The following is a 27,943-nucleotide window of genomic DNA, read 5'->3' as shown; positions in this document are numbered from 1 at the left end:
TTTTCCTTCCTTTTAAATATTTAATTTCAATGTTTTAGGCTTTTCGATTTCAAAAGTCAAGGATTTTCTGTATTCTTTTACTCGTAGATATATACTTCAACAAATAAAAATGTTTATTAGTTCTAAAGGTATATAGTTTTTGGCGCATTTAGCATTAATATTCTGCATTTAGTTATAAATTGTTGTAACACAATTACTTCGACAAATTGTTAGAGTATAGTCTAGTTAACAATGTTTATTCAATAATGGAAGTCAATGCCTCTTCAATGCAATTTTCTAATAAAAATTTACAGTGTTATCATTTTTATATTTAAAAAACAAATAAAAATGTGCTAGTTCATTATATAAAAAATAGCTTTGTTTCTAAAAAAAATAATTGTATCATCCATATAATTGATGTACAAATCTTTTGACGTAACACAAGAAAATGATTTAATTATGCACAATCAAAATCAAATCTATTTATGCTAAAAATGGTATGAGTATAAAAAAGAGAGCGTAATGAACGGATACGGAGGGAAACAATGAATGGTGTAAAATGACAGTGAAAGAGGTAATTTATAGTATAAAAGGATAGTCTTAGGTGCAATCTAAAGCCAACCCAAGTAATATCTTTAACAGGGGATAAAGAGTTGTACGTTAATAAATTGCATGGTAAGAAATGGCTCCTTTAAAGTTAATATCGATGCTATTATGTATATGGGCTAGATCGATGTTTATCGTTGAAGGCGGAGATCCTTATATTTTTTTCGAATGGCATGTTACTTACGGTACCATTTCTCCTTTGGGAGTTCCCGTGAAAGGTATTCTTATTAATAATAAATTCCCTGGTCCAAATATAAACTCTACCACCAACAACAACGTCGTGGTCAATGTATTTAATAATCTTGATGAGCCATTCCTTATAACATGGTAAGTAACTTACTTTTTTTCCGAGTAACATGATAAGTAACTTGCGATTCATGAACAAAGGATAGTTTTCCATTTTATTACTGTAATGAATGTTGAAGTAATTATTTTCGACAATGGGATTTGTTACAGGGACGGTATCCAGCATAGGAAGAATTCATGGAAAGATGGCGTGTTGGGAACTAACTGTCCCATCCCCCCTGGGACGAATTGCACTTATCACTTCCAAGTGAAGGATCAGATCGGCAGCTACATGTACTACCCTGTCACTTCTATGCATAAGGCTGTTGGTGGTTTTGGTGGCCTTCGCATTAACAGTCGTCCCCAAATTCCTGTGCCGTACGATCCACCTGCCGATGACTATACTATAATGATTGGAGATTGGTTTAACAAAGGACACACCAATCTCAAGAAAATTCTTGACAGCGGTCGCAACCTTGGCAGAGCTGACGGTGTCCACATTAATGGGAAAGTGGCCAAAGGAGATGGTAAAGACGAACCTCTCTTCACCATGGAAGCTGGTAAAACCTACAAATATAGGATTTGCAATGCTGGTTTAAAGACATCTCTCAACTTCAGGTTCCAAGGCCACACCATGAAGCTGGTTGAGATGGAAGGTTCTCACACAGTTCAGAATGACTATGAGTCGCTTGATGTGCATGTGGGACAGTGCTACACTGTGTTGGTAACGGCCGACAAGGAACCAAGGGATTACTATGTTGTTGCCTCTACTCGTTTTACGAAACGAGAGTCTACAGCAATGGGCATCATCCGGTACCTGAATGGTAAGGGAGGGCCCTCATCTGATATTCCAAAGCCACCAGTTGGATGGGCTTGGTCACTCAATCAATTTCGTACGTTCCGATGGAACCTTACTGCAAGTGCTGCAAGGCCTAACCCTCAAGGATCCTACAAATATGGTGGCATTAACATTACCCGTACCATCACGCTGGCTAACACCGCTGAGAAGGTAGATGGAAAACTTCGATATGCAATTAATGGAGTGTCCTTTGAGGAGCCAGCCACTCCTTTGAAACTTGCGGAATACTACGGAGTTGCAGACAAGGTTTTCAAGTATAATAATATTCCAGATGAGCCACCAGCTGAAATCTCAAAAGTAGCTCTAGAACCTATTGTCCTCAACATGACACATAAAAGCTTTGTGGAAATTATATTCCAGAATCGTGAAACGGCCATTCAATCTTGGCACGTCGATGGCTATGCATTCTTCGCTGTGGCGTAAGTATTGTTGGATTGGAACCACTAATTAATCTAACTAAGAATGTTGCTTTTAACAGAATAATTTGAAATGAACAATGACTTGTTTTTTTATTGATTGTATGCAGTGTAGAGACAGGGCAATGGAGTCCAGAAAAGAGGATGAACTACAATCTTCTAGACGCGGTGAGCAGACACACCATTCAGGTATTTCCACATTCATGGGCTGCTGTCCTTATATCTCTAGACAACTGCGGAATGTGGAACATAAGGTCCGAGATATGGGACAGGCATTACCTTGGACAACAACTTTACATTAGTCTTCTTTCCCCTAACCGTTCCGTGAGGGACGAGTACAACTTGCCTGACGACGTGATGACTTGCGGCGTCGTGGAAGGCATGCCAAGGCCTCCTCCGTTTAGCAGTTAAATGAAACCTATTTATTATCGGTACTCAGGATAGGGGAAAAAATCCAAAATCGACAGATCTGATCCAATCCTGAAAGGCCAATTTCTTATTATTTTAAAATTCGAATTTAATTTGAGTCGGTTAAATTTCTTTAAAATGTTTAAGGTTGATTTAAGGGTGTACATGTACTTACTCACCCCAAAATAATTATCATAATATCCCTATATATAGTAAGGGTTTCTTTTTAATGTTAGTAGCATAACATATTATTTTATGTCAATGTTTAAGTTTTATCAGAACAACATATTTCAATATAATGCAAAGCAGACGGTAGAAAATCGAGCTAAAAATTAATAAAAATATCTTACAATTACATTATGTCTAAATTTTAAATTAATCCGAATAAATACTTCAATGGAACCCTTTTACTCCTTATTCTTTACGATTTTTTAAATATACAAATCTTAAGTCAACATTTAAGCCAATGAGTGGGCCAAACATATTAAATATATATTTAAAAATAAAAACATTGTTGATTTCTTAGGGTCAAATATAGTATATCAATATTAAAGAATAAGTTTATTATTATATTAATTAAAATCATATAAAATCGTTAAAAACATTATGTTAAATTATTCTTATTTATTAATTTTTAAACTTAATCGTATGTAGAAGATCGACTCTTGTTTAGTATGTTTATATAAAGTGCTTTTATTAAGGGATTTAAAAAAAAGTAACTAATGTTAGAACTCAATGGGTGGCTTTAATGATTAAAGGGAGTGTTATTCTTGTTGAGGTTATGAGTTTTGGCAATTGTGTTTATAGGTGTGTGTTGTAAATAATTAAAAAAATATAATAAACATATAATACCTTATAATCACACCATACTATTAAAAAACTAGATTAAAATTTTAAGAGTTAATTAAAAATTAAATATTCATATAATATTTTTTATTTGTTTTGAGTGTTTATTTTTTTAATAAAATAGGTTTGTATTTTATTAAAAATCTGTTATATAGTTGCTTTTTTTATTAATGTATGATAAGTATAAGACATTATCTATTCAAATATAACTCTGAACATTTAAACATTGAACCCTCACACCCCTAGCATCTATGGTGCTCGAACCCGGGGTCCTCAAGGAATAACAACAATTCCTTTACCACACAGACCACTTGATTCATACCATTTGATTTTTTAATAGTTCTATAGTTGATTTTTGATATATAACATAATTTTATTATTTTATTATTTTTTAAAATCACTTAAAATTCCAACATTACTTAAAATTCCTATACCTTGACTTTCTAAACTTTCAATCTCTAAATCTAATGTGTCACCGTCAAATCAATCATCATTGATCATGTTTCTGTTGTTGGTATTACCTATCAATTATCCCATCGTCGTACATGAAGTCACCCAAAATAAAATGATTGTAATATATAATAAATCCCGTCTGATATCTGACAATTTAAGGGAATTTAAGGATTTAAGATTTTTTTAAGGGTAAATTGTATCTTATGGATACGTATCACACATTTAATGTTATGATATCATTCACAGTCCACTAGGATGCTCGAGAAAACAATACTAACACTTAAGGTTAACTTATTAATGGTTATATGTGAAGTAAGAATTATACGAATATATCCTACATCCTATAAACACATGTATAATTCTGACAAATTTGTTTGTACAATTTTTACAAAAGAGCAACCCATTAAAAGGACACTAAACTCAAGATTAAAAATTGTGATGAACACTAGTGAATAACAATAATAATTATACATTGAAATGTTTGTGTTATGGCTCAGTGTTTTATGTTTGATTACATGTTTATGCTTATATTTATAATTTGTATAATGTAATAAAATAGATGTGTACTATTGATCGATGCATATGTTTAAGCTTATATTTATTATTTGTATAATATGATAAAATAGATATCTATTATTGAACTTATAAAATTCAACATTTGAATTATATTTTCGTTAATATACTAATAGATTTATAGTTGTATACAAGAAGCATCAGTGAAAGGATATTCAACAATTCCTATTAGAGTACAATTCTTATTTTTAGTGGATATTTGTATTCTTAGAAAATTACTAATATAAGTTTGTAATACTGGTATCCATACTTTTATTTTGTACCGTTTTATTTTGTGTAACAATAATAATTAGACTTAATTTAATATAAATATAAATTTTATTTCAATATTATAATTTAATAAGACATAATCTATCGTAATAAATTAAAGAATTTTTATGTAAAATTTAATAATATAATGAAGCGAAAATTTTATTTTCCTTCGATTCACATATTTATTTCAAATCATACTTTTTAATATATGCTATTATTTGACCATAAAGTTCTTATAAACCACATCATTAGGAATTACAAACTCCGTTTGAAACTCAACTTCCTCATACTCTCTCACTCCCTCTAATATATATTTAAACCGGAATTAAGCACACATAGATCAGCTTTATTTAACTACTAAATGGCGGAGGCCTTGGCATGCCTTCCACGCCGCCGCAAGTTATTACATCGTCGGGCAAGTTGTAATCGTCCCTCACAGAACGATTAGGGGAAAGAAGACTAATGTAAAGCTGTTGTCCAAGGTAATGCATGTCTCATATTTCGGACCTTATGTTCCACATTCCACAGTTGTCGAGAGATATAAGGACATCAGCCCATGAATGTGGGAATACCTGAATGGTGTGCCTGCTCACCGCATCTAAAAGATTATAGTTCATCCTCTTTTCTGGACTCCATTTCCCTATCTCTATGCTCCATACAATCAATATAAAACAAGTCATTGTTCATTTAAAATGATTATGTTAAAAGCAACAGTCTTAGTTAGATTAATTAGTGGTTCCAATCCAACAGTACTTACGCCACAATGAATAATGCATAGCCATCTACGTGCCAAGATTGAATGGCCGTTTCTTGATTCTGGAATATAATTCCACAAAGCTTTTAAGTGTCATGTTGAGGACAATAGGTTCTAGGTCTACTTTTGAGATCTCAGCTGGTGGCTCATCTGGAATATTATTATACTTGAAAACTACAACTCCGTAGTATTCCGCAAGTTTCAAAGGAGTGGCTGGCTCCATAAAGGACACTCCATTAATTGCATATCGAAGCTTTCCATCTACCTTCTTATCGGTGTTAGCCAGCGTGATGGTACGGGTAATGTTAATGCTACCATATTTGTAGGATCCCTGAGGGTTAGGCATTGCAGCACTTGCAGTAAGGTTCCATTGGAACATACGAAATTGATTGAGTGACCAAGCCCATCCAACTGGTGGCTTTGGATTCTCATATGGGCCCACACTTATCATTCATGTACCGGATTATGCCCATTGTTGTAGACTCTCATTTCATAAAACGAGTAGAGGCAACAACATAGTACCCTTGGTTCCTTGTCGGCTGTAACCAGCACAGTGTAGAACAGTCCCACATGCACATCAAGCGACTCATAGTCATTCTGAACTATGTGAGAACCTTCCATCTCAACCAGCTTCATGTTGTGGCCTTGGAACCTGAAGTTGAGAGATGTCTTTAAACCAGCATTGCAAACCCTATATCTGTAGGTTTTTCCAGCTCCCATGATGAAGAGAGGTTCGACTTTACCATCATCTTTGGCGACTTTCCCATTAATGTGGACACTGTCTGCTCTGCCAAGGTTGCGGCCGTTGTCAAGAATTTTCTTGAGATTGGTGTGTCCTTTCTTAAACCAAACTTCAATCATTATGGTATAGTCATCGGCAGGTGGGTCGTATGGCACATGAATTTAGGGATGGTTTTTAATGCGAATGCCACCAAAACCACCAACCTTATGCATACAGGTGACAAGATAGTACATGTAGCTGCCAATCTGATCCTTTACCTGGAAGTGATAAGTGTAATTCGTCCCAGGGGGATGGGACAAGTAGTTCCCAAGATACCACCTTGCCAAGAGTTCTTCTTATGTTGGATACCATCCCTGCAACACATTTCATGGTCGAAAATAATTATCTCAACAAATAATTATAGTAATCAATTGATAAAAAAGAAAACTACCCTTAGTTCATGAATCGTAGTTACGTACCATGTTATAAGGAATGGCTTGTCAAGATTATTAAATACATTGACCACAACGTTGTTGTTGGTGGTAGAGTTTATATTCGGGCTGGAAAATTCATTATTAATAAGAATACCTGTCAAAATGATTTTTTTGAATGGGAAAAAATGGGGGTCTCGTTTCAAATTAATTTTTGATGACCGATTAATGAAAAATGTGGTTCGAGGAGTCGCCACTAATATTTGATTATGGTATGATTGGGCACCCAAAAACATATTTTTCATTTTAATAAAATATTAATTTTAGTTAAAAAAACTTGCGGTCTGTGTTACCAAAATTAGAGTTCGGGAGTCAGTTATGTGTGGGGAATGATTAGCACCCTCACAGTGCCCTAAATCGGTACCTAGTCGATTAATTAGTTGTCTTTGCAATGAAATTTACGAGTTCGAGTCTAATTTAATTTAAGATCTCCTAAAAATAATATTCTTTGAATTTTTGGATGAAACTTGAAAATATTTAATTATTTCCTATCGAGAAGAAGTGATCTCTTATACCTTAAAGCAATCGGTTCTTACTCCAATCAAAATAAAGAAATATTAAAATTCATTTATAATGTTTACTATTAATTCAAAATAACAACACCCAAAATAATTTTATGAGAGAACGATAATATCTAATTATTTCTAATCGAGAATAAATGATCTCTCATACCTTAAAGCAATCATTTATTACTCCAATCGAAATGAAGATATATCATTATTCCGTCTTAAAATTTAATATCAATTCGAGTGAAATCGAGAATATCTAATGATTTCCAATCGAGAATAAATGACATCTCATACCTTAAACCAGTCATTTATTACTCCAATCGAAATTAAGAGATATCACTATTCCATCTTAAAAATTGATATTAATTCGAGAGAAAACAACAATATCAAATTATTTTCAATCGAGAATAAATGACCTCTCATGCCTTAAAGCAATCATTTATTACTCCAAACGAAATAAAAAGATATTACTATTCTCAATATTAATCGAATGATATTATTTTGAAAACCTATCGGGAAAACACATGCAAAATAAAGCGAATTAAAAGCATATATCAAGTAAGTATAATTAATTATTTATTTTACCAATATCTAATGAGAATAAGGATGTTCAATTATTTAAATACCTCGAGACAAGACCTTAGATTTGATCTAACAGTCTCTTCTCGGTGAATTTAATTAAAAGAACATGATTTTCCCAATTCTCAAATTTTAAAATGGATTCGATTTAATTTGCGTCACTAAATGGGGTACTTTCGTTTTAAAAATTATCGAAAGTAACTTTCTTATACTTTAAGACAATCACTTTACAACAATATTAAAATGAACGAATATTACCCTTAGTCAATTTATTTCGATTCGAGTCAAGAGATACTTATGAGGTTGTTATACAAATTATTTAAAACTAACAACCTAAACTTATGCAATAAATCACACAAATATCTCATATGTATATGTATATTTTGGGACATAAACAAAAACTATATATATATATATATATATATATATATATATATATATATATATATATATATATATATATATATATATATATAGTCTTAATAGTTGATAAAATGAAGGTATTAATTTTAAAAATTCCAATATTCGTATATAAAAAACATAACAAATAAATATAATCTTTAAAAGTGGTCTAAAATAAACCAATTTAAGATAATAGGGTCTAAACATGCAAATAAACTAAACAAAATCTAGGCAGAGACTAAAATGCAAGCCTACGAACATGAAATACTAAGATACAATTTAAATAAATTAATCATGCTTGGTAAATAAAGATTAAATCATAAAAACAGAAATTTGAAAGACTAAACTACAACGTCAACAAAAATAAAGGCAACAGCTGAAAATACCAAACAATATTAGTACTAAAATGAAAATAAACTGTAAAAAATGTTCAATACTAAAATAAAATAAATTAGAAACTTGAAAGGACACAAAATAATTCTACCTAAAGATATTCATGCACAAATAGTGACTAAAATGTAAGGCGCGTAAAGTATAAAGACAAAATTCAAAACAATAAGAAGTCTTTAAACCTTGGAGTATTACAACCCAAAATTCCAATGACTAAAATCAAACGATACAAACTCTAGAGCCCTCCTCGCGCAAATAAACCATACACCAAATTCTAGTAAACCCTAGTCCCAAAACGACATAGTTTCACGAATCCTATATATATCTTTATAAACCTTTTTGGCTAGGATAATCTCATGCTTACCCACATGCCGAAATGAGAGAGAGAGGATGAGAGAAAATCCTTTCATCTCTCCCAAATTCCCAGATCTCGGTGACCTTCTGTCGCATCGGTCGTCACCCGCCAACACTGTTGGCGAGAGAAAAATACCCCAAACGAACCATCCCGACTCCCTCTACACAAATCCAGGGTCCAAATACCTTGAAAAGGGCTAGATAGACACATATATCGGGTTAAAGTCCAACTTTCTCACTCTGACGAACCTTTACCTTTCTCCGGTAATCCCTTTTCCTCTCATTTTCTTTCGTTTTTCTCCTTTTCCTTTTTTACAAATCCCGAACCCCCACTATTTTTCCTTTTTCTTTTTCCCTTTTTCTTTTCTTTTCGATTCTATTTTTTTCTTTATTTTTCTTTTCTTTTCTTTTCGAAACATGAATGCTCATTTTCAGACCCCCATTTTCTGATTTTTCTCTCTCCTCTTTATGGTCTATTTGCATGTGGTTCGAAACTTGGCTTTCCTTTACGTGTTCGGTCGGATTTTCAAAGGCCATCACGGGTTTGACAGGTAAGGAAATCATTTTCCTTTTTTTTGGTTGTTTTGTTACTTGTTTTTCTTGTTTTCTCTGTCATTGTGTGTTGGTATGGTTACTTGTTGTAGGAAACTGATGACGTTGGAAGTCATTGGTTGGGCGGTCAAAATAGTGGCAATGGCACGACATGATTGCTTATCGTCGGTGGTGGTAACAAGTTAGGGTTGCAAAGCTCGTGTTTAAAAACCTTAAATGATGTGGGCTAAGGTTTGGACCTGAAGCTTTGATTCAGTTCAGACTGTAATTATGGCCCAATTTGCTTTGTTGGGCCTCCTGAGTTTTTTTGGGCCCACTTTGGGGTTGTAAAGCCTGAAAATATATTATAAATAAAAAAAAATATAAATAAAAAATAGAAATAGAAATATAAAGAAAATAATAGTAGATATAATAATTTTTATATAATTAATATTAATAAAATAGAAAAAAACCCCAGGTGAAAAGGAGTGTTGGCAACTGCCCCTCTTTTCCCATTCTTGTGTTAAAAAGAATAGGACAAAGAGGAAAAGACAATGAGTTTTCCTCCGGTCGACTACATGTTCTGAAATCTGACGAGGGATCTGCTCCATTGTTTATTTAGGGTATATTAGATCGAGAAACATTGACTCATTTCACTATTCTTCAGGGAAGATTGAATCGAGGTAGATTTATTTCACTGTTACTCAGGAAAGATCAAATTTGGAAAAAAGAGGGGTATGTTCCGCTGCTTTTTGAGGTAAAATCAAGTCTGGAAATGTTCATTCATTCCATTGTTCTTCAGGGAAGATTGAATCGAGGCAGACTTGTTCCACTGTTCTTCAGGGAAGATCAAATCTAGAAAAAAGAGGGATTTGTTTCGCTGCTTGTTGAGGGAAAATTATATTTGACTTGATCAAGGAAGTATAAGAGAAAGTTCAAATGATTCAACATAATATCAAGGTGGCATCCGATAGAAAGAAGTCATATATCGATCTAAAGAGAAAAGAGATTGAGTTCGAAGTTGGAGACAAAGTATTTATAAAAGTATCTCATTGGAATAAGGTGTTACATTTTGGCCAAAAAGGAAAACTTAGCCCCAGTTTATTGGGTCATATGAGATTGTTAAGAGAGTGGGATCAGTGGCATATCAGTTAGCTTTGCAATCCATGATTCGATGATGTCAATCTGATCCTTCTCATATCATTGCGCCGGAAGAGATAGAAGTTCAACCTGACTTGACCTATGAAGAAGAACCAGTGTATTTTTTGGCATAAGAAGTTAAACAATTAAGGAATAAGATAATTCCATTGGTCAAAGTTTTATGGTGGAATCATAAAGTAGAAGAAGCAACATGGGAAAGTGAGGAGGATATGCATAGAAAATTTCCATATATCTTTGTGCAGTAAAAATTCGAGGATGAATTTTCTTAAGGGGGAGATTTGTAACATCCCAAATACCGAGCTAGTGACCAAAGTGTAAGATTTTAAAATCTTGTGATTAAAGTAGATAAATTGAAAAGTTCAGGGATTTAATCAAAATTTATTTGTGTAGGATTGATTAGAAAATATTGAAAGATGGAAGCGTTTTATGGTCTTTAGTCAAGGAAATGAATTAAGAATTCATTGTTGGGTATTATATATTCACGTGGAGAAGAAGCAAAAATATCAAGAATTTTCTTCATATTTCTTCATTCTCTCCACTGTGAGTCTCTGAGCTATGGTAAGAAATCCTTAACTTAGTTATTTATTGTACAGTTTGGTTGGTTTTGATTTTTGGGGTGTTAGGAAAGCTTGAGGAAGCTTAAAGAGAAGTAGAAACTATAAGAGAGATAAGTTATAAGTGATTTAGTAAAGAGGGTTTTTAAGTGAATTGATAATAAATTATTTAGTAAAGAGGTTTAAGGTGTTAAAAAGGATTAAGAACAAAGATGGATGATTGGTATGATTTTTAGTTTCAAATGTTTTGATGGTGTTTGGTTGTTTAGGTGTATTAAAGTGATGTAAGTTGATATTAATATGTGTAGTTGAGTTTAAAGGCCTAAAAGGAGAGTAAAGGGTGAAATTTAGCTAAGTTTTAGTAAATTTTTTAGTTGAAATGAGTAAGTTGTGGTTAACGGGTATCGATACTAGAAGAACAATATTAATACCATAAAATGAAATTGTATGAATAAGAAGAAGAATATCGATACCAAAGTAGTAGCATTGATAATAAAGGTATCGATACTAATGGATAAGTATCAGTACCATTTTTAGAAATTCCAGAATGTAGAATGGGTATTGAAACTAAAGTATTATATCAATATCATAGTGAGGAAGTATCGGTACTGGACCTGGGGTACTGATACTATTTAAAATAAATTTGGGAATTAAGTGTTTCTTTTATCTTAAGTTATATATGATTGATTCATATGTGTTTCGAATTCTGATATTCATATCGATAGTATATGTGTGAAGATATTGAACGAAAGCAAATTCTGGACAAATCAATGATATAAGATTGACCAAGAGAGAGATAAGAGTTTTGATTGACTAAGTGAGGCTAAGGTGAGTGCATACTACTATGTATAACTTGTATTGTTCTATATGATCTATGTATAACATTTCATCCTACGTGTTACATGATCTATGTGCTTATCTGTCTATGTGATACAAGCTATGTGAAATGGTATAAGTGATAAAGCCCAAAAGTATGTGATATGAAAGCTAAAGGTATAATTGGCATGCCAAGAGTCGAGGGTTCTACGCGGTCCTTCAGGACAATTCTACGTGGTCCTTTGGGACATTTCTACGCGGTCCTTCGGGACATTTCTACGTGGTCATTCGGGACATTTTTATGTGGCACTTCGGTGCTGTTGTAACTGTCCTTCGGGTGGGTCCAGAATTGGGCTTCGACTTAAATAAAACATGTTAAAGCCGACACCAATCATTTAAAATTAGGTTGATCGGATACCTTAATTTATCATTTTACTTGATCTACGTTTTACCAAAAATGTATCAGATTCGGGAGTCGATTACAATCAAGGAAGGATTAGCACCCTTGTACTACCCTTTCAGTACCAATTTAATTTCTCGGTTGTCTTAATTGCAAAAACTAAAAGTTAGATTAAAATTTAAACTTCAATCTGAATTACTTACCTTTTATCGATTAAAATTGCCCCTAAAAAGGTCAAAAACATTAGATGTGTAACCCCCTCAGACCGATGCGGGTAACCTGATCTGATCTGGAGTGTCACATTAGGGCCACGGGAGCGACCCACTATAAAAACCTTGAAAAATTTAAAACTTTTTTATCAGAACATGTAAGCTTATAAAATTATTTATCAGTATTAAAAAATAAAACATATTTTCAGATTCGTATATAAAACAAAATACAATTACATGCCCCTAATCACATGTACTATACTCTGCAAGTAACGTCGGAAGAACTCCCTTATTGATGTCAATAACTGCATTGGTACAATTATTTTAACCTGCAATGGTGAGTAATAGAGTGGAGCTTCGGAAAGCTCAGTAATACAGAATTACCAGATGATGTTGAAGAACGTGCAGATACAAAAAACATATATTTCCTTATCGGTTCAGACATTTACAGATCTTTATGCTGAGCAGAGATCCTACAGATATTTCAGGTAGTAACAGATAGTAAGCGTTTTGTTCAAGGAAATATTTCGGATGTCTAGGTTCAGGAGATCAGAATAGGTTATCTAGTGTGTTCCCACAAAACCAGTGAAAATATACATATCTTTTTAAAACATATTTTTAAAATTCAAAAACCATAGTAATTCCCCTATCCGTCACGAACAAAATGTATAGGTTCCCAAGAACCATACAACCCCGTCACGAACAGTAACACCCTGAGCACAAAGCCGAGAAACCTGCAAGTATTCTTCCTCCAACAATACCCCGATAAAACATGTTCCGTCCATAAACATATATATCAAAAATCAAAATATAATTCAGGTCAGTATCAGATCAGAATCCAGGTCATGTATCAGATCAAAATCCATATCAGCATCATATCAGAATCCAAGTCAGGTATCATAACAGAATTCAAATAAGAAATCATAAAATATTCATGTGATTAGGGAACATACCAGAGTTTACAGATATTATTCGGAGGTACTGGGTAATCTTAACAGGAAAAGAAACACAGATCTTCAGTATACCGATAGAATGTCAGAATTTATAATCTCTATAAGAAGAGTTCAATAACTGACGAAATTATCAGTTATTCATAATATGACTTGAGCTGATAAGGAAGAAATGAAGGTTCAGGACATTTACAGTCTATATCAATTGATTTCATTATCAAACAACTCCAGATGAATATCTCCCAAAATTAATGCTTGTCTATTGGTAAATTCATTGTCCTTCCAGTTTATTTACTTTTTAATACCAAAAATTCTTATCCATAGATCATCTTCGGAATCATCGCTGAATACATCTTAAGGAAACTAACAGATATTCCAATGCTCTTAATTTCGTTTCCACGCTTCCACGATATCATGAAATGCTGACGTGCTTGATTTGTAGTTCATGACCCATAAGAACATTACATCATGTATGTTCATTAACGTTTCCAGACTCATCCAATTCACTTATTTAATCCTTAGTAATTGAGGTTACTTATTTCACTTAGTAGTCAAGTCTATCCCGGTTACTTCAGAGTTTTCTAGAGTAATTCAGACGTTTCTGAATTTCAAATTCATATTGTACTTCTATTCAGTTCAATTTGGTATTCGTGGCTGATTCGTCTAACGAATATCCACTTCTTAGTACCGAAAGTGATCTAGAGTTGAACTAGGCTGAATACTTCCAAAAATGATCATCGATCCTAACTTGATGAGACGAACAAACATTTAAGTGGTACTTATATCATTCAGGTAATGATATAGCACTAGTGTTGATTGACCACTTAAGATGCATTCCATAACTTTTAAGAGCAATACAATATTCATGTTTATTTAGATTTCTTAATTAATCCAAAACATTTACTTATTCTTTTCTTTATAGAGCTCAAGGATATCCAATCATTCCTGAGCTTGTTGATATTCTTGGGTCATTTTTATTACAGGGGTATTTTGGTCATTTTATAGATATGGTGTATTTCAGTCCTTTCCTTCCATATAATCTTATTTTTTAATTCAAACATATCATCTTTTCCAAACCTTCCGAATAATTCTGACAAAAGAGCACCCTCGATAATTTATTCTTAACTCGGAGATTTTTAGGTCAATTGTCTTATCAGAAGTTACCAACATGTTATCAGGAATTTTCTGTACAAAGATAGGATCTTAACAATTAAATCCGTAATTTATCGAGTTAAGTACGAATCCTCAAAGTACTTTCTCATTTAAGCTCAACTCGAACTATTTTTACCTATCAAAGGCATTTTTATAATTTCTTAATCAGATAACTTCAGTATTAACTCTTAACGAAAATAATATAATTAGGAGATCCTATGGTTAATTGCTTCCCCAAACATTCTCTGATATTTAAATGATTCCCTTAACAGACTTCTAGCATCTTGTACAAACCCTCTTGGGGTTAAAAACCAATTTTTCAAATTTTCTAAGCAAAACTAGCATTTCTTATGCACATCTGTAATTTTATCGGATCAATATGTCTTTTCAGAGTTATTAACCAACTTCCAGGGACAATTCTTGTCACTTACAACATAAGGGTATTTTCATAATTTTACCATACCAGAGTATTCTCATAATTTTGCCATCCAAGTACCTTTGATTGAATAAATTGTATGTTACAAATCCAAGCTGATTCCTTTATCACTAAACACATAACTTGTAATTTTAATTCTAACAATCCCTTAATTTCTTATAAAAGTCATCTGAACCATAATCAGTTACCGAATATTTATCATATTCGGATCGAGTGTAGAAATTAATTAATTACCCAAATGAGACCAACATTATCTTATTCATGCATTTACCAAAATTCACATGTTCCATAAAGTATAAAGAGGTAGTAAAGTATTATCTCGATTTTTGTGCCATACTAATCGACCATTAAATTTCCATTTGAATGTCCTCATCTTTAATTCATCTCCCAATAATTTCTCAGATACATATTAACAGAAATTACATCAAAAATGGAGCTTAATTCCGAAATACAGATCGAATCAGGTGATAAATAAGTGAAAACAGCTTGCCGAGTTCGAATTTGGTAAAACGGAGCCCAAAAACGGATTTAGGTCGTCGAAAAACTTCAAGATAGGTATACCCGAAAAAGGTCAACGGTCGTTCAATGGCTGGTCAACGCCGGTCAAGGTTCTGGTCAACAACGGTCAACGATTTTACACAAATATCACCCTAACATAAATTAATTACATATTAGCACCCATTTTAAAAATATTTACAAAACTAGCACCCGAATTCTTTTTTTTCCTGTTAACCGGTGCAGAACAATGGCGGCGCGTGGGGCGCGTGCGACGTCCTCGGAGCCCCTTTAAATACCAGAAGAATTTCTAAAAATTATTTTATGGCATTTTGAGACACTTACCAAGCCCGGTTCACAATTTTGAACGGTAGAGACCTCGATTCAGAAACATCAAAAACTTTTACTTTCTCACCCCTCCACGCGCTGGTGACGACGGAGAAATAGAAAACACCAGTGGACTCAAAACGATGCAAGGAACATGATGGTGCAGGAGGTGTCGAAAACGAATGGTTGGATCGACTGAAAACAAACGAAAATTGAGTTAAAACTGATGATAATTCCGATTGAAATTAATGACAAATGATGATGATTCAGGATAAGAGGTTTGCGGGGTTTTGTTCATCGGTCGACAACGAACACGATGGTGGTTTTAGTTCGTAAAACGGACGCCGGACGGTGAGTAGATCGGAGTTGAAAGGAGGGTTGAAGGGGGATGAAAACTGGGAAAATTTGTAGAAAACACATGGGGGAGGGGTTATAATTCATCCAATAAAAAATGGGTAAACCATGAGTTTAGCCATTGAATTTCCTGCACTTTATAAAATGGTCTGCCAACTTTGAAATATTACAATTTAATCCTCAATTTCTTCCAAAATTCCAATTAAATCCACCACTTTATAATTTCTTAAATTTTATCCCCAAAATTGGGGTTTGACAAGATAATAGAATAAAATAGATATTAAAAAAATCAAAGGGAAAATGTTAAATTAATAAAATAAAAAGTTAAATAGAAAAATATTAGAAGAGACAAATAAAATAAAATGAATAAAAATATTTAATTTTAAAAGAAAATAAAAATAAATTATAAAACATGTTACAAGAGAAAAATAAAAAATAAAGAAAATGGTGTGGATTTTCTTTTAAAAAATAAGTAAAAAGAATAATAAAAGAAAAGAAAAAATATAAAAAGAGGAAAAACATTTAAGGGACCGAATTAGAACAAATTGAAATCTATGGATCAAATTAATATTAAAAAATGAGATGCACGATCAAAATAAAAATTAGGGGTTGAATTGCAAAAATATATAAAAAGTAAATAGGGACTAAATTGAAACAATTCAAAATTTCAATGCCAATTTGCAATAGGTGACCAAAATGAATTACACTTCAAACCTTGATGGATTATGAAAATAATTTAGAAATTTACTAATTGCACATAAATCCCTCGGTTATAAATACCCAAAAACCAAAAAAAAAAAACATTTTAAAACCAAAACTAAAAAAAATTATCAAACTCTCCCCCTCTCCTCTTCAAACCTCCTAACCGGCCAATGACTGGCCACCCCCGGTGGTCGAAACCACTGCCGCTTTGTCCCGCCGACCATCGTCCCACGGTGGCCAGAAAACCTAAAACTAACCAAAAAGATCCCCTCGTCATCCTAAAGTTAAGCCCGAGCCCTAAATCCCTAAAATAAATCCCAAATGGCATTGATCTAAAAAAACGTTTGGTTTTTTTTACCTTGGTTCGACGGTGAATCTTCACTTTTTCTGGAAACCTTTGACTCCCTTCGACCATGCTTTTCGCTGCTTGTTAAAATCGATGCTTAAAGTTTGGGTTTTTATGATTTGTTGGCCATTTCGGGACGGTTTTGTTCTTTTTTTTTGCTATATGCTTGCTCTTGGGATTGGTATTTTATTTGCTTCGTATTTGCTCTGGTGTTGCCTTTTTTTCTTGTTGTCCTTGTGTTGCTCCACAGGTGCCCTTTTATAGTCCTCCGATAGTGAGTCGTTTGTTGTGATCCCGCTTTAATTGGGATGTTGGATGTGGCCGATCTTTCGGTACGTCGTTGTTGTTCTGATTTTGCTATGATTTTACAGTTTTTGAAGTTTCAGAGGCCAAAAATTCCAGCCGACTCTCGATTCTTTTGGGCGGCCCCCTTCCTTAATACAAAACCCTAGCTTGATTTTTTGGGCTGGGTAAGGCCCCTTAACCGGGCTTACTTTGCTGGGATAGGCTAGTATGGCTCGGTTGGGTCCCTTTGCTAGAATGGATGGACTCTTTGGACCTGAAAAAATAAATAAATAATAATAACTATAATATAAAAAATATAATAAAAAATATAATAAATATAATATAATAATGTATAATATATATAATATGTAAGTATATAACTATATGATATGTTTTCAAAAATTTTTTTATATATATATATATATATATATATATATATATATATATGTTTTCAAAATATGTTTTTAAAACTATATTATATACGTTTTCAAAACTATATATTATATGTTTCCAAAAACTATTTTCAAAAACTATATATATATATATATATATATACTAAATAAACCCCGGATGAAAGTGAGTGACTACAGCTACCCCTCTTTGCTCATTATCATGCAATGAAAATAGGGCAAAGACAAAAAGACATAAATTTTCGTTCGGTGCATATGAACTTGAAAAAAAGCATGTTCCTTTGAAGGTTGTCTATTTCTGAGTTTAAAATGCAACTCAATGTTGCCGTCGAATCTTTTATCAACATCATCTGCTACGAAGTTGAGATTCAAAAAATAGAGGATGGCTCCCTGTTGTTGAGCCGTATTGTGGGTGATTCCTTATCATAAGTTGAGTCAATCTTGAGATGTCTTTGAACACGATATCCTTCGTTTTGAAGTTGAAATCGTGGTTGAAATCTGAACTGGAAAGTGGCTTCTTGTTGCCAAATCGTAGTCAACCTTAGTCTTCTTATTGGCTTAAAGACCTCAGTTTAAAATTCAACCAAAAAAATAGTTCCTCATTGCTACCATGCGGTTGATACGCTCTCAAGCTGAATGGAATCGAACTTGAAAGTTTTCATTGACAGATAAACTTTTCTCAACTTAAGCTATGTTGTAAATTAGGCTGGGAAATAGTTCCTTGTTGTTGCATATGACTCTTTCGTTGTGAAGTTAAGTCGATTTAATAGGCATGATATCATTCGTCGTGAAGTTGAAATCGTGGGTGACTCCGTCGTGAAGTTGAGTCATGAGTAAATAAATTTACCTTGAGCCATATATCCTTCATTGTCAATTTGAAATCTAACTTGGATAGGATGAATTATTTTTAATCTTGAGCTTCCTTTGAGTTCAGTATCCTTAAAATTGAATCTGACAAAAATATGCAAAATTATGCATATATGCGATGCTATGGATGCAATGCTCTTATGTATGCCTAAAATGCATATGCAACATATGTTATTTTAAGGTTTAGAGAGAAATCTCAATCTCTTACGGTCATTTCAGATAACTCTTGATTTTGGAATCTTTAATTTATGATTCTTGATCTTGGATTCTTCTATAGGTTTTGATTCGATATACATTCTGTGAACTTGCAAAAAGAAGGTTTACTTCTAGTCTTGACTTAAACAATTCCTTTCAATGAACTAGAACCCATTATCTCGAGTATGGTGCAAAAAACCCTTATCGATTTTCGAACACCTTTAGTTTTCGAAAAAAAATTGTACAGTAATACACAATTATCTTTTCAAAAGTGAATAAATCATTCCTATTTAGATTCAATCTAATATGCTTGATAGGAATTGATTTTTTAAAGAAATGACCATACTTATTTATGAGGAAAAAGAACAAAGTGTACATGGAAAACATTCTGTAAAGTAAAAAAGAAATACAAGTAGATGCCCTAGATCTCGACAATGCGGACGCCTTTGAACTGACACACCGTTAGATGACTGTTGAGTACAACTTTTGTTAAGAGGACTTCGAAGATGTGACAATGTTCGAGAGAGTGCAATGCTCCTCCGAATTGTTAACTCTACAGAAGACTTGGATGCCTTGATGTTTACTGCCTTGATCGGAGCCCTTTTCCATGCGCGAATCTTGGATCATTATCCAAGCCGCCTTTCAGGTTTTCAACTTGGATCCATCCTTGGTTTCAAGACTTCCTTTGCGGGTTTTCATCTTGGACCCACTCTATTTTTGTTCTTGTTTTTCTCCTTTTTTATTTTTCAATTTAGGGCGCCCCTTCGTGTTTTCACTCTAAACATTTTTTTTACTTCAACTTAGGGTGCCCTTTCAGGTTTTCACCCTAAGCGAAATATTTCTTGACTACGTCAGAATTAACGGGATTAGGCAGTTCCAGCCTGTCCATTTCAGTCAAGATTAGTGCTCTTCCGGAGAAGGCCTTTTTTACGACATATGGTCCTTCCTAATTTGGCATCTATTTTCCTCTAAAGTCTTTTTGAATTGGCCAAATCCTCTTTAGTACAATATATCCTTTAAATAATACTCTTGGGTGCACCTTCCTATTATGTGCTCGAATCATTTGTTTTTGGTATAGTTGCCATGGTGAATGGCCTTCAACCTCTTTTCTTCTATTAGGTTCAATTGATCATATCGAGTTTGCAACCATTATGCATCATCCAGTTTAACTTCTGATAAAACCCGGAGTGATGAGATTTCCACCTCAATGGGCAATAATGCCTTCATCCCATATGCTAAGGAAAATGGGGTTGCCCCAATCGAAGTTCGGTAAGCTAACAAAGCAAAAGGTATTTTCTCGCGCCAATCCTTGTATGTCTCAGCCATTTTCTCCACTATTTTCTTGATATTTTTATTTACTGCTTCTACCGTTCCATTAATCTTTGATCTATAAGCAGTAGATTTGTGATGCTTTATGTTAAATTGTTCATAAGTAGCATCCATCATATTGTTGTTCAAGTTTGTTTCATTATCGGTAATGATTCTTTCGGGTAAACCATACCGACATATGATCTCCTTTTTCAGGAACTTACAAATAGTGGACTGAGTGACACTGGCATATGACTTATCTTCTACCCATTTGGTAAAATAGTCAATTGCTACAAGAATGAACCGATGACCATTTGAAGCTTTTAGGTGGATTTGTCTAATGACATCCATGCCCCACATAGAAAAAGGCCACGTTGCCGTCATCACATGAAGAGGGTAAGGCAAAACATTTATTTTATCCCCCATAAATTTGGCATTTATGACATCTTCTAGCATAATTGACGCAATTACCTTCCAACGTGGGCCAGAAGTATTCGCATCTCATAATTTGTCTTGACATCATATGTCCAATTGCATGAGTTCCACAAACTTTGTCATGTACCTCTTCCAAGATTATCTTTGCTTATTCTGCATCTACACATCTTAATAAGACTTGATCATGGTTTTTCTTGTATAAGACTTCCCCATCAAGAACATATCCAACCGCCATCATTCTTAATGTTTTTTATTAGTTTTAGTGGCTTCTCCTAGATAGCTTTGGTTTTTAATGTATTATAGAATGTCGTGGTACCAAGGCTTAGTGTCTTTTATCTATTCAATTTGGTAACAATGACGGGTACTCATACGACTGCATGTCGATTGGCATCATGTTAGACTCCCCACCACCTTGAATGCTGATGCCAAGGTAGTTAAGGCATTGGCCATTTGATTTTCTTCTCTAGGCACGTAATGGAAAATGATTTTCTATATTCCACTAACTTAACATCTTTTGTCTCCCACTCTCCTCGGAGCTGATAGATTACTAAGGCGAAATCTCCATATACCCGTAAGGTCTTTATGTTCTGTCTAATAATAGTTCAGATCCCTAAAACACAAGCTTCGTACTCCACCATGTTGTTAGGGCAATCAAAGTTTAATATGCTAGTGAACGGACAATGATTTCCTTTGGGTGAGACCAGGATAGCTCCGATGCCATGTCCTAACGCATTTCATGCACCAATGAAATGCATTTTCCAGGAGTCACATGCATAAGTGCTCCTTTCTTCTAAAGATATAATCATCAAATCTTCATCTGGTAACTCGAAGTCTAGTGGTTCATAGTTTTCAAAGGTTCTGCATACCAAGAAGTGAGATATAACACTTCCCTTTATAGCTTTTTGACTCACATATTCGATGTCAAATTTAGATAATAATATCTGCCATCAGGCTAACCTTCCAGAGAGAGCAGGCACACCCATCATGTACTTTAGTGGATCTAACTTGGAAATCAACCAAGTGGTGTGGTATATCATGTATTGTCTGAGCCTTCATGTAGCCCAAACTAAAGCACATCAAACTTTTTCAATGGGTGAATATATAACCTTGCAATCAATGAACTTCTTGCTCAGGTAGTAAAGGGCTCTCTCTTTCTTCCGGACTTATCATGTTGGCCCAGGACCCATCCCATTGAATTGTCAAAGATGAACAAATATAGGAATAAAGGTTTTCCCGGGATAGGAGACATTAAGACATGAGTGCGAGATAAATACTCTTTATTTTCTCGAATGTAGTCTGGCTATCCTCATCCCATGTTTCGGAGTTGTTCTTTCGAAGAAGGCCGAAAATTAGGTCGCACTTGTCAGTCAGATGAGATATGAACCACACAATACAATTCAATATACCCAAAAACCTCGAACTTCTTTTTGTGTTCCCGGGGGAGGTAAATTCAGGATGGCTTTGACTTTATCTGGATCAATCTCGATGTATTTCCTGTTAACCACGAAGCCTAACAACTTTCCAAATATTACTCCGAAGGTACACTTGTTGGGATTAAGTCTCAACTGGAACTTTCTCAGCCTTTGGAAGAGTTTTCTCATATTCTCGACATGTTCATTTTCAGTTTGTGCCTTGACAATCATGTCATCGACATAAACTTCAATCTCTTTATGCATCATGTCATGAAATAAGGTTATCATAGCTGTTAGGTATGTTTCCCCAGCATTCTTTAATCCGAAGGGCATTTCCTTGTAGTAGAAAGTTCCCCACATTATGACGAATGTGGTTTTTTCATGTCATCTAGATGCATTTTAATCTGGTTGTATCTTGAGAATCCATCCATGAATGAAAAGAAAGCATTTCCTGATGTGTTATCCACCATAGAATCTACGTGTGGCAAGGGGATGTTTTGTTTATGACTTGCTTTGTTAAGGTCTCGATAATCGACACACATGCACATTTTTCATCCTTCTTTGGTACGGGCAATATGTTAGCCACCCACTCCGGATTCTTGACACTTGAAGAAAGCCATCATCAAACTGTTTCTTAACTTCTTCCTTTATTTTAAGGAGCATTTCAGGCCTCATCCTCCTGAGCTTTTGTTGTACGGGTTTGCATTTTGGCCTGATGGGTAGTTTGTGGACTACCATATCTGTATCTAGCCCAGGCATGTCTTGATAGGACAACAAACACGTCCTTGTACTCCTAGAGTAAGTCTATCAAGATTTGCCTTGCTTCAGATGAAAGAGTTGTGCAAAGTTTAACTTCCTTCTTTTCCTCTTATGTGCCCAAATTGAAAACTTGGATTTCCTCTTCATGTGGAAATATTTGTTTGTCTTCTCTTCCCACAATTCTTAATAATTCAGAAGGTAAGTTACACTCTTCTTCATTGTCACATTCATCAATTTCCCCAAGGCAACTGAGTTGTTCAAAATCCATCTCTGGGACATAATTATCATTGTCTGCATCATTAATATCTGGGGACCTGAAAGGGAAAGAATAAGAGAAATGTGTATATGTGAGAGGAAGGTATCACACACAAAATGAAAAAAAAATAAATACCAAAGAAAGGAAATGAAGAAAGGAAGAAATGTTTACCGGAAAAGAAATTGCATCTTTTAAAAAATAATTTATTAACCCTTACAAAAGATCACCTATTGCCCCGGGTTCAGGAAAATAGGGAAGTTTGAGTATTACTCTAAAAGAAATTTGAAAACCATAGGTAGTTCTTCAGCTGTCCAGTTGTTAAGCACAAACCCCGGCGGTAACGGACGGATTCCATATCTATCAACGTCTTCAATGTTGTTCTTGTTATGGCATTGATGCTCAAGTCTTTCAAAGTAACCTCCAAGTCTGGTAAGGTCATTTTAAACACATAGCCACCAGATCTAAATGTATATTGAAGAGGAGGGAATATCATTGGTTCCCACTGAATTTCATCCCCAGTAAATCTTGCCAATCTTCTTTCTCGACACTTCCAAATTTCCTTCTTTTTCTATTAGTGTCTGGGTTAAAACCCAAGCCCAAATTAATCTAGCTTTGTGACAGGAAAAATGGAGTCAATTCTTTCTTGCAAAATACTTCCAAATCATTTTCCTATCTCAACACCTTTCCCAGGTTTGCTTTAGCTTTATCTTGGTGCATTCTAAGAACCTAGGTCTTGAAATATTTCCACCTTTAGCCATAAATATGGAATTTATGAATTCCAAAGAACAGAATGAACATTCTAAAGCATCTTTATCCACCTCAATGTATTGGGCATCAGTGATCACACTTGCCCCTATATATTTCTCAGTGTTGATGATGATAAGGGTTTCATTAATTACAAACTTCACTTTCTGGTGAAGTATTGATGGAACCACCCATCTTGGTGTATTCATGGCCTCCCTAAAAGGCGGTTCTAGGAAGGTATAATGTCCATCACCAGGAATTTGATGTTGTAAGTAGTAGGTCTAATAGTTAGAGGTAATTCAATCATCGATTACCTCCCTCTTTGTCCCATCAAATGCTTGGACCACACTCTGGGATGCTCGCATATGGGAGGTATCTATTGGTAGTTTTTTCAAAGTGACCAAAGGCATCACATTCAAGGAAGATCCATTGTCGATACACACTTGTCAAGGCATGTCCCTTGCAGTGAGTTGTAATGTGCAATGATTTAGCCCAGCCTCGTCCTCCGGATGAGATCTCATCATCAGAAAATGAGATAGGATTGTCAGCTGAATGTTGTTAACCAGTCTGTCCAGCTTGTTGACTGGTATGTCTTGTGGTACAAAGGTATAATTTAAGACCTTTAGCAGTGCATCTCTATTTGCTTCCGAATTCAGTAGTAGTGCCAACATTAAAATACGTTATGACAAACTGTATAGTTGTTCCACAACAATGTATTCACTATGTTTTAGGAATTTCAAAAACTCCACTGCTTCCTCCTCTTTAATAGGTTTATTTACCGCTGGTTCGTCTCCCTTGAATGGCTCAAGTGGTCTCTAAGATGGATGAGCTTGCTAGGAATAATATTTCCCACTTCCAGCAGCATGCCCCACTTCATGAGCACCTTCTTTCATAGTGCTCACTTGGCAATTGTGTTTCCAAGGCATTTTTCGATCATCTTTATAGGGAAAAAGTCCGGGTGCTACAATCACTACCTTTGCTGGTTCCTTCTCTATCAGCTTCACCTTAGGGGTGATTATCAAAGGGAGCCTCGTTCCATATCCTTGATCATATACTTCTTCAGTTGCACAAATGTCTACTTTCGAAGTGTACTTGTTCTCTTCATAACATTTCAGCTCTTTTATGTCCATCATCAATTGGATCAAGGCTTTAAATTTTGGACATTTCTGCACTTCATGTCCCTCTTCATTGTGATAGTAGCAATAACTGCTACCTGTATCCTCTATTGCATAAGGATGTGGTACAAGAGATTATGCCTTCACTATTTGTCTCCATACCCAAGCCAAATGAAAGTTTAATTCATAAACACTGGTTTTAACTTTCCTACCTTTATCTTTTGTGATTACATTAATCCCAACCTCTTGATGATTAGATAAAAGTATTTTGTGCAATATTTGGTGCTCATGAGTTGTTAAAGTGGATCCAATTCCTGTTGTGCATTCTCTGTATAATCCTTTTGAATACGAGGTAGTTCTCAATAGTATGCCCTAGAACACCGCCATGATATTAGCAATGTGTATTTTCATCATACCACCTGGGTATGCGGCCTTCATAGGTTCTACCAGATATGATAACACTATATGAGTGTCAAAGAGTTCCTGATAAAGTTCTTTGTAAGTCATGGGAATAAGATCGAAATGTTTTTTTTCTCTTTCATTCCAGGGTTCCCTTGAATCTTGTCTAGAAGTACCTGACGGTATAACTGCAATTGATTTTGGTTTAGAGATTGTAACACCTTTGTTGGCATTGTAGGTATTGATGTTGTTGATCTCTTTATCCCTCTTCTTTATAGGAGGTTTCTTGTTTGACTCCCCTCTTTCGATCTTGCCTTATTTTATAGCCATTTCTATAATCTCCCAAGCCATAACCAAGTCAGAAATTTTCCAGATATGATTGCAACTAGGTGCCTTAAGTAAGGAGCCTTCAGTGTTTGTACAAAGAGATTTTTGGTTTCATTCTCATCCAAAGGTGGATGAACTTGCAAAACCAAATCCCTCCATCATCGTGCATACTGTCAAAAACTTTTTTTATGTTTCTTTTCCATGCTCTATAGCATAACATGATCCGGTCTCATATCATTTACGTTCTTGTAATGTTCCAAGAATGACTTGGTGAGATCTTTCCATGTCCGGATGTGCGAACGGTTTAACTGATTGCATCAACTCCATAATAGTCACTGTCCCCTTTAACCATCTTCATCTGATCTTCCAACTGCTTGATTTTTCCTCCATTTTCTTTTCCTTATCATCTTTATCAAAATCTAGTATATGGTAGTCATTTGAATTATTCTGAGGATTGGATAAAAAAGTATGTACTTTTACAGTAGACGAGGCTTGTGCTTTCGTAGTAGATGAGTCCTCTTGAAGTCCTGGTAGGATTCCCGACAAGATAACCACCTACGGGGTAAGTGGAACAGTTACTCCTTTAGATGTCCCTGCCCTAGGAGTACTTGCCTGATTCAAGCCATAAAACTTTGCGACAAATTGATCAACCAAAGACTCTTTGCTTTTAGTGATTAATTCTAGAGTGCTTTGATTATTCTAACTTATTTTTCTTCAAGCTCCCTTTATAACCTCAGCATGTTCTCTTCGAGTTGAGAAATATTAGCTTCCATTTTATTCTTCTTTGAACGGGTATTATAAGGATGAGGTGTGTCAAATGCTTGTGGTGGTATGTCTAGTGTTTGTTCTCTTTTTGATGAGACATTTTTTGTTTGTTAATGGGAATGTAAAGAAATGAAGAGAAATATAACAAATGCAAAATATGTAAAAAATGCATGATGCATGAAATTTTCGAGGCAATGATTAAAAAATGCATCTGTTATTAAAAATAATTTTTATTGGGACAAAAGTGTTATTTCTTAAGAGACTAAAAACATCTCAAAGGTATATTATGACTAAGTCCTCTAGACCCTAAACGACTTCTAGTAGGTTAACAAGTCTTATTCCTTCATCTGTCACCGGCTAAATACCTTGTCAGACTACTCCAAATTCTCTCACCAAACCGTGCAAGTGATGTGCTATTTTTTGTACTTGCTCTAAGAAGTCTCGAATGACCATATCTCTGGCTTTCACCATTTGTTGAGCTTGCTCACAATGAAAGCGCCATTAAAATCCTCCATCAAAGGGAACTATCTGAAGTTCACTTTCTTGTTTCTTAAATTTATCTACAATGGCCTCCAACTCAATTATGGCTTGGCCATCCTGTTCTTCTTGTTTTTGATGAGACCTCTCCAAATCAGCTACTTTAGTCTTCAACCATTTGTTTTGGTGTTGGCTTTCTAACAAACGTCTTTAGGAAGTCTTTAACTATTCTTTTAGTGTCTCCTTTTCATATTGTCCTTTGAACTTTTATTCAGCTATTAGCTTCATCTTTCCAGTATTTGGAATATTTTTTCAGACTGGAATTGTTCTAAACTTGCTCCTGATACTCCTTTCTCAAATCTTCCAACTCAAAGTAGACTTTCTTCTATTCTTTTTCTAACATGTCTGCCGATCCTTTTGAGTATCAATATATAACTTCCATTAGAATCTTTCAGCCTTGAGTTCCCTTAGCCTTTGTTTAAATTCCTCATTTTCAACTTCAAATTATTTCTTTGTTATCTCCAATTAGGAGGAAACTGATTTAAGATTCTCTTCCATGGTCTGAGTATCTTCATGATCTGGTACGGGAAGGGTGTCATTTTTTCTTAACTTCCTCCATTCTAAATAATCTAGAGTAATCAATTTTTTAGCAGTCACAAAATCCATACGGAATATCTTCTTCCATGACTTAGCTACATCTTTAACCTTCTTCTTGTAATTATCCTCATGGTATGGAAATTCTGATCCAAATATTCCATGTGTATTTGGGACAAACTGGTGTGCCCCACACTACCTAAGTTCCAAAAGTGGAGAATATTTGACACCTTTCTATAATCCAAGTAACATTACAATTTCTGAATCTCCACATCGATAAAAGAT

At 34.5% G+C, this 27,943-nt stretch overlaps 1 protein-coding gene and 1 pseudogene across 1 annotated transcript; one reads left to right on the top strand and one right to left on the bottom strand.

Moving 5' to 3' along the window:
* The first annotated feature begins 646 nt into the window (after positions 1-646).
* On the top strand, positions 647-2,591 carry LOC120165357 (L-ascorbate oxidase homolog). The gene is made up of 3 exons (XM_039174898.1): positions 647-912; positions 1,042-2,148; positions 2,256-2,591. Exons 1-3 carry the CDS (start codon positions 662-664, stop codon positions 2,554-2,556), a joined length of 1,659 nt encoding a protein of 552 aa, XP_039030829.1. The 5' UTR covers positions 647-661; the 3' UTR covers positions 2,557-2,591.
* Positions 2,592-5,027: 2,436 nt separating this feature from the next.
* LOC120165200 lies at positions 5,028-25,111 on the bottom strand (annotated as a pseudogene).
* Between the last annotated feature and the right edge of the window lie 2,832 nt (positions 25,112-27,943).

The sequence above is a fragment of the Hibiscus syriacus genome, unplaced genomic scaffold (genome assembly GCF_006381635.1).
Source record: "Hibiscus syriacus cultivar Baekdansim isolate YM2019G1 unplaced genomic scaffold, ASM638163v2 tig00111582_pilon, whole genome shotgun sequence".
NCBI lineage: Eukaryota > Viridiplantae > Streptophyta > Magnoliopsida > Malvales > Malvaceae > Hibiscus > Hibiscus syriacus.
This window is presented reverse-complemented; position numbering and strand designations above follow the sequence as displayed.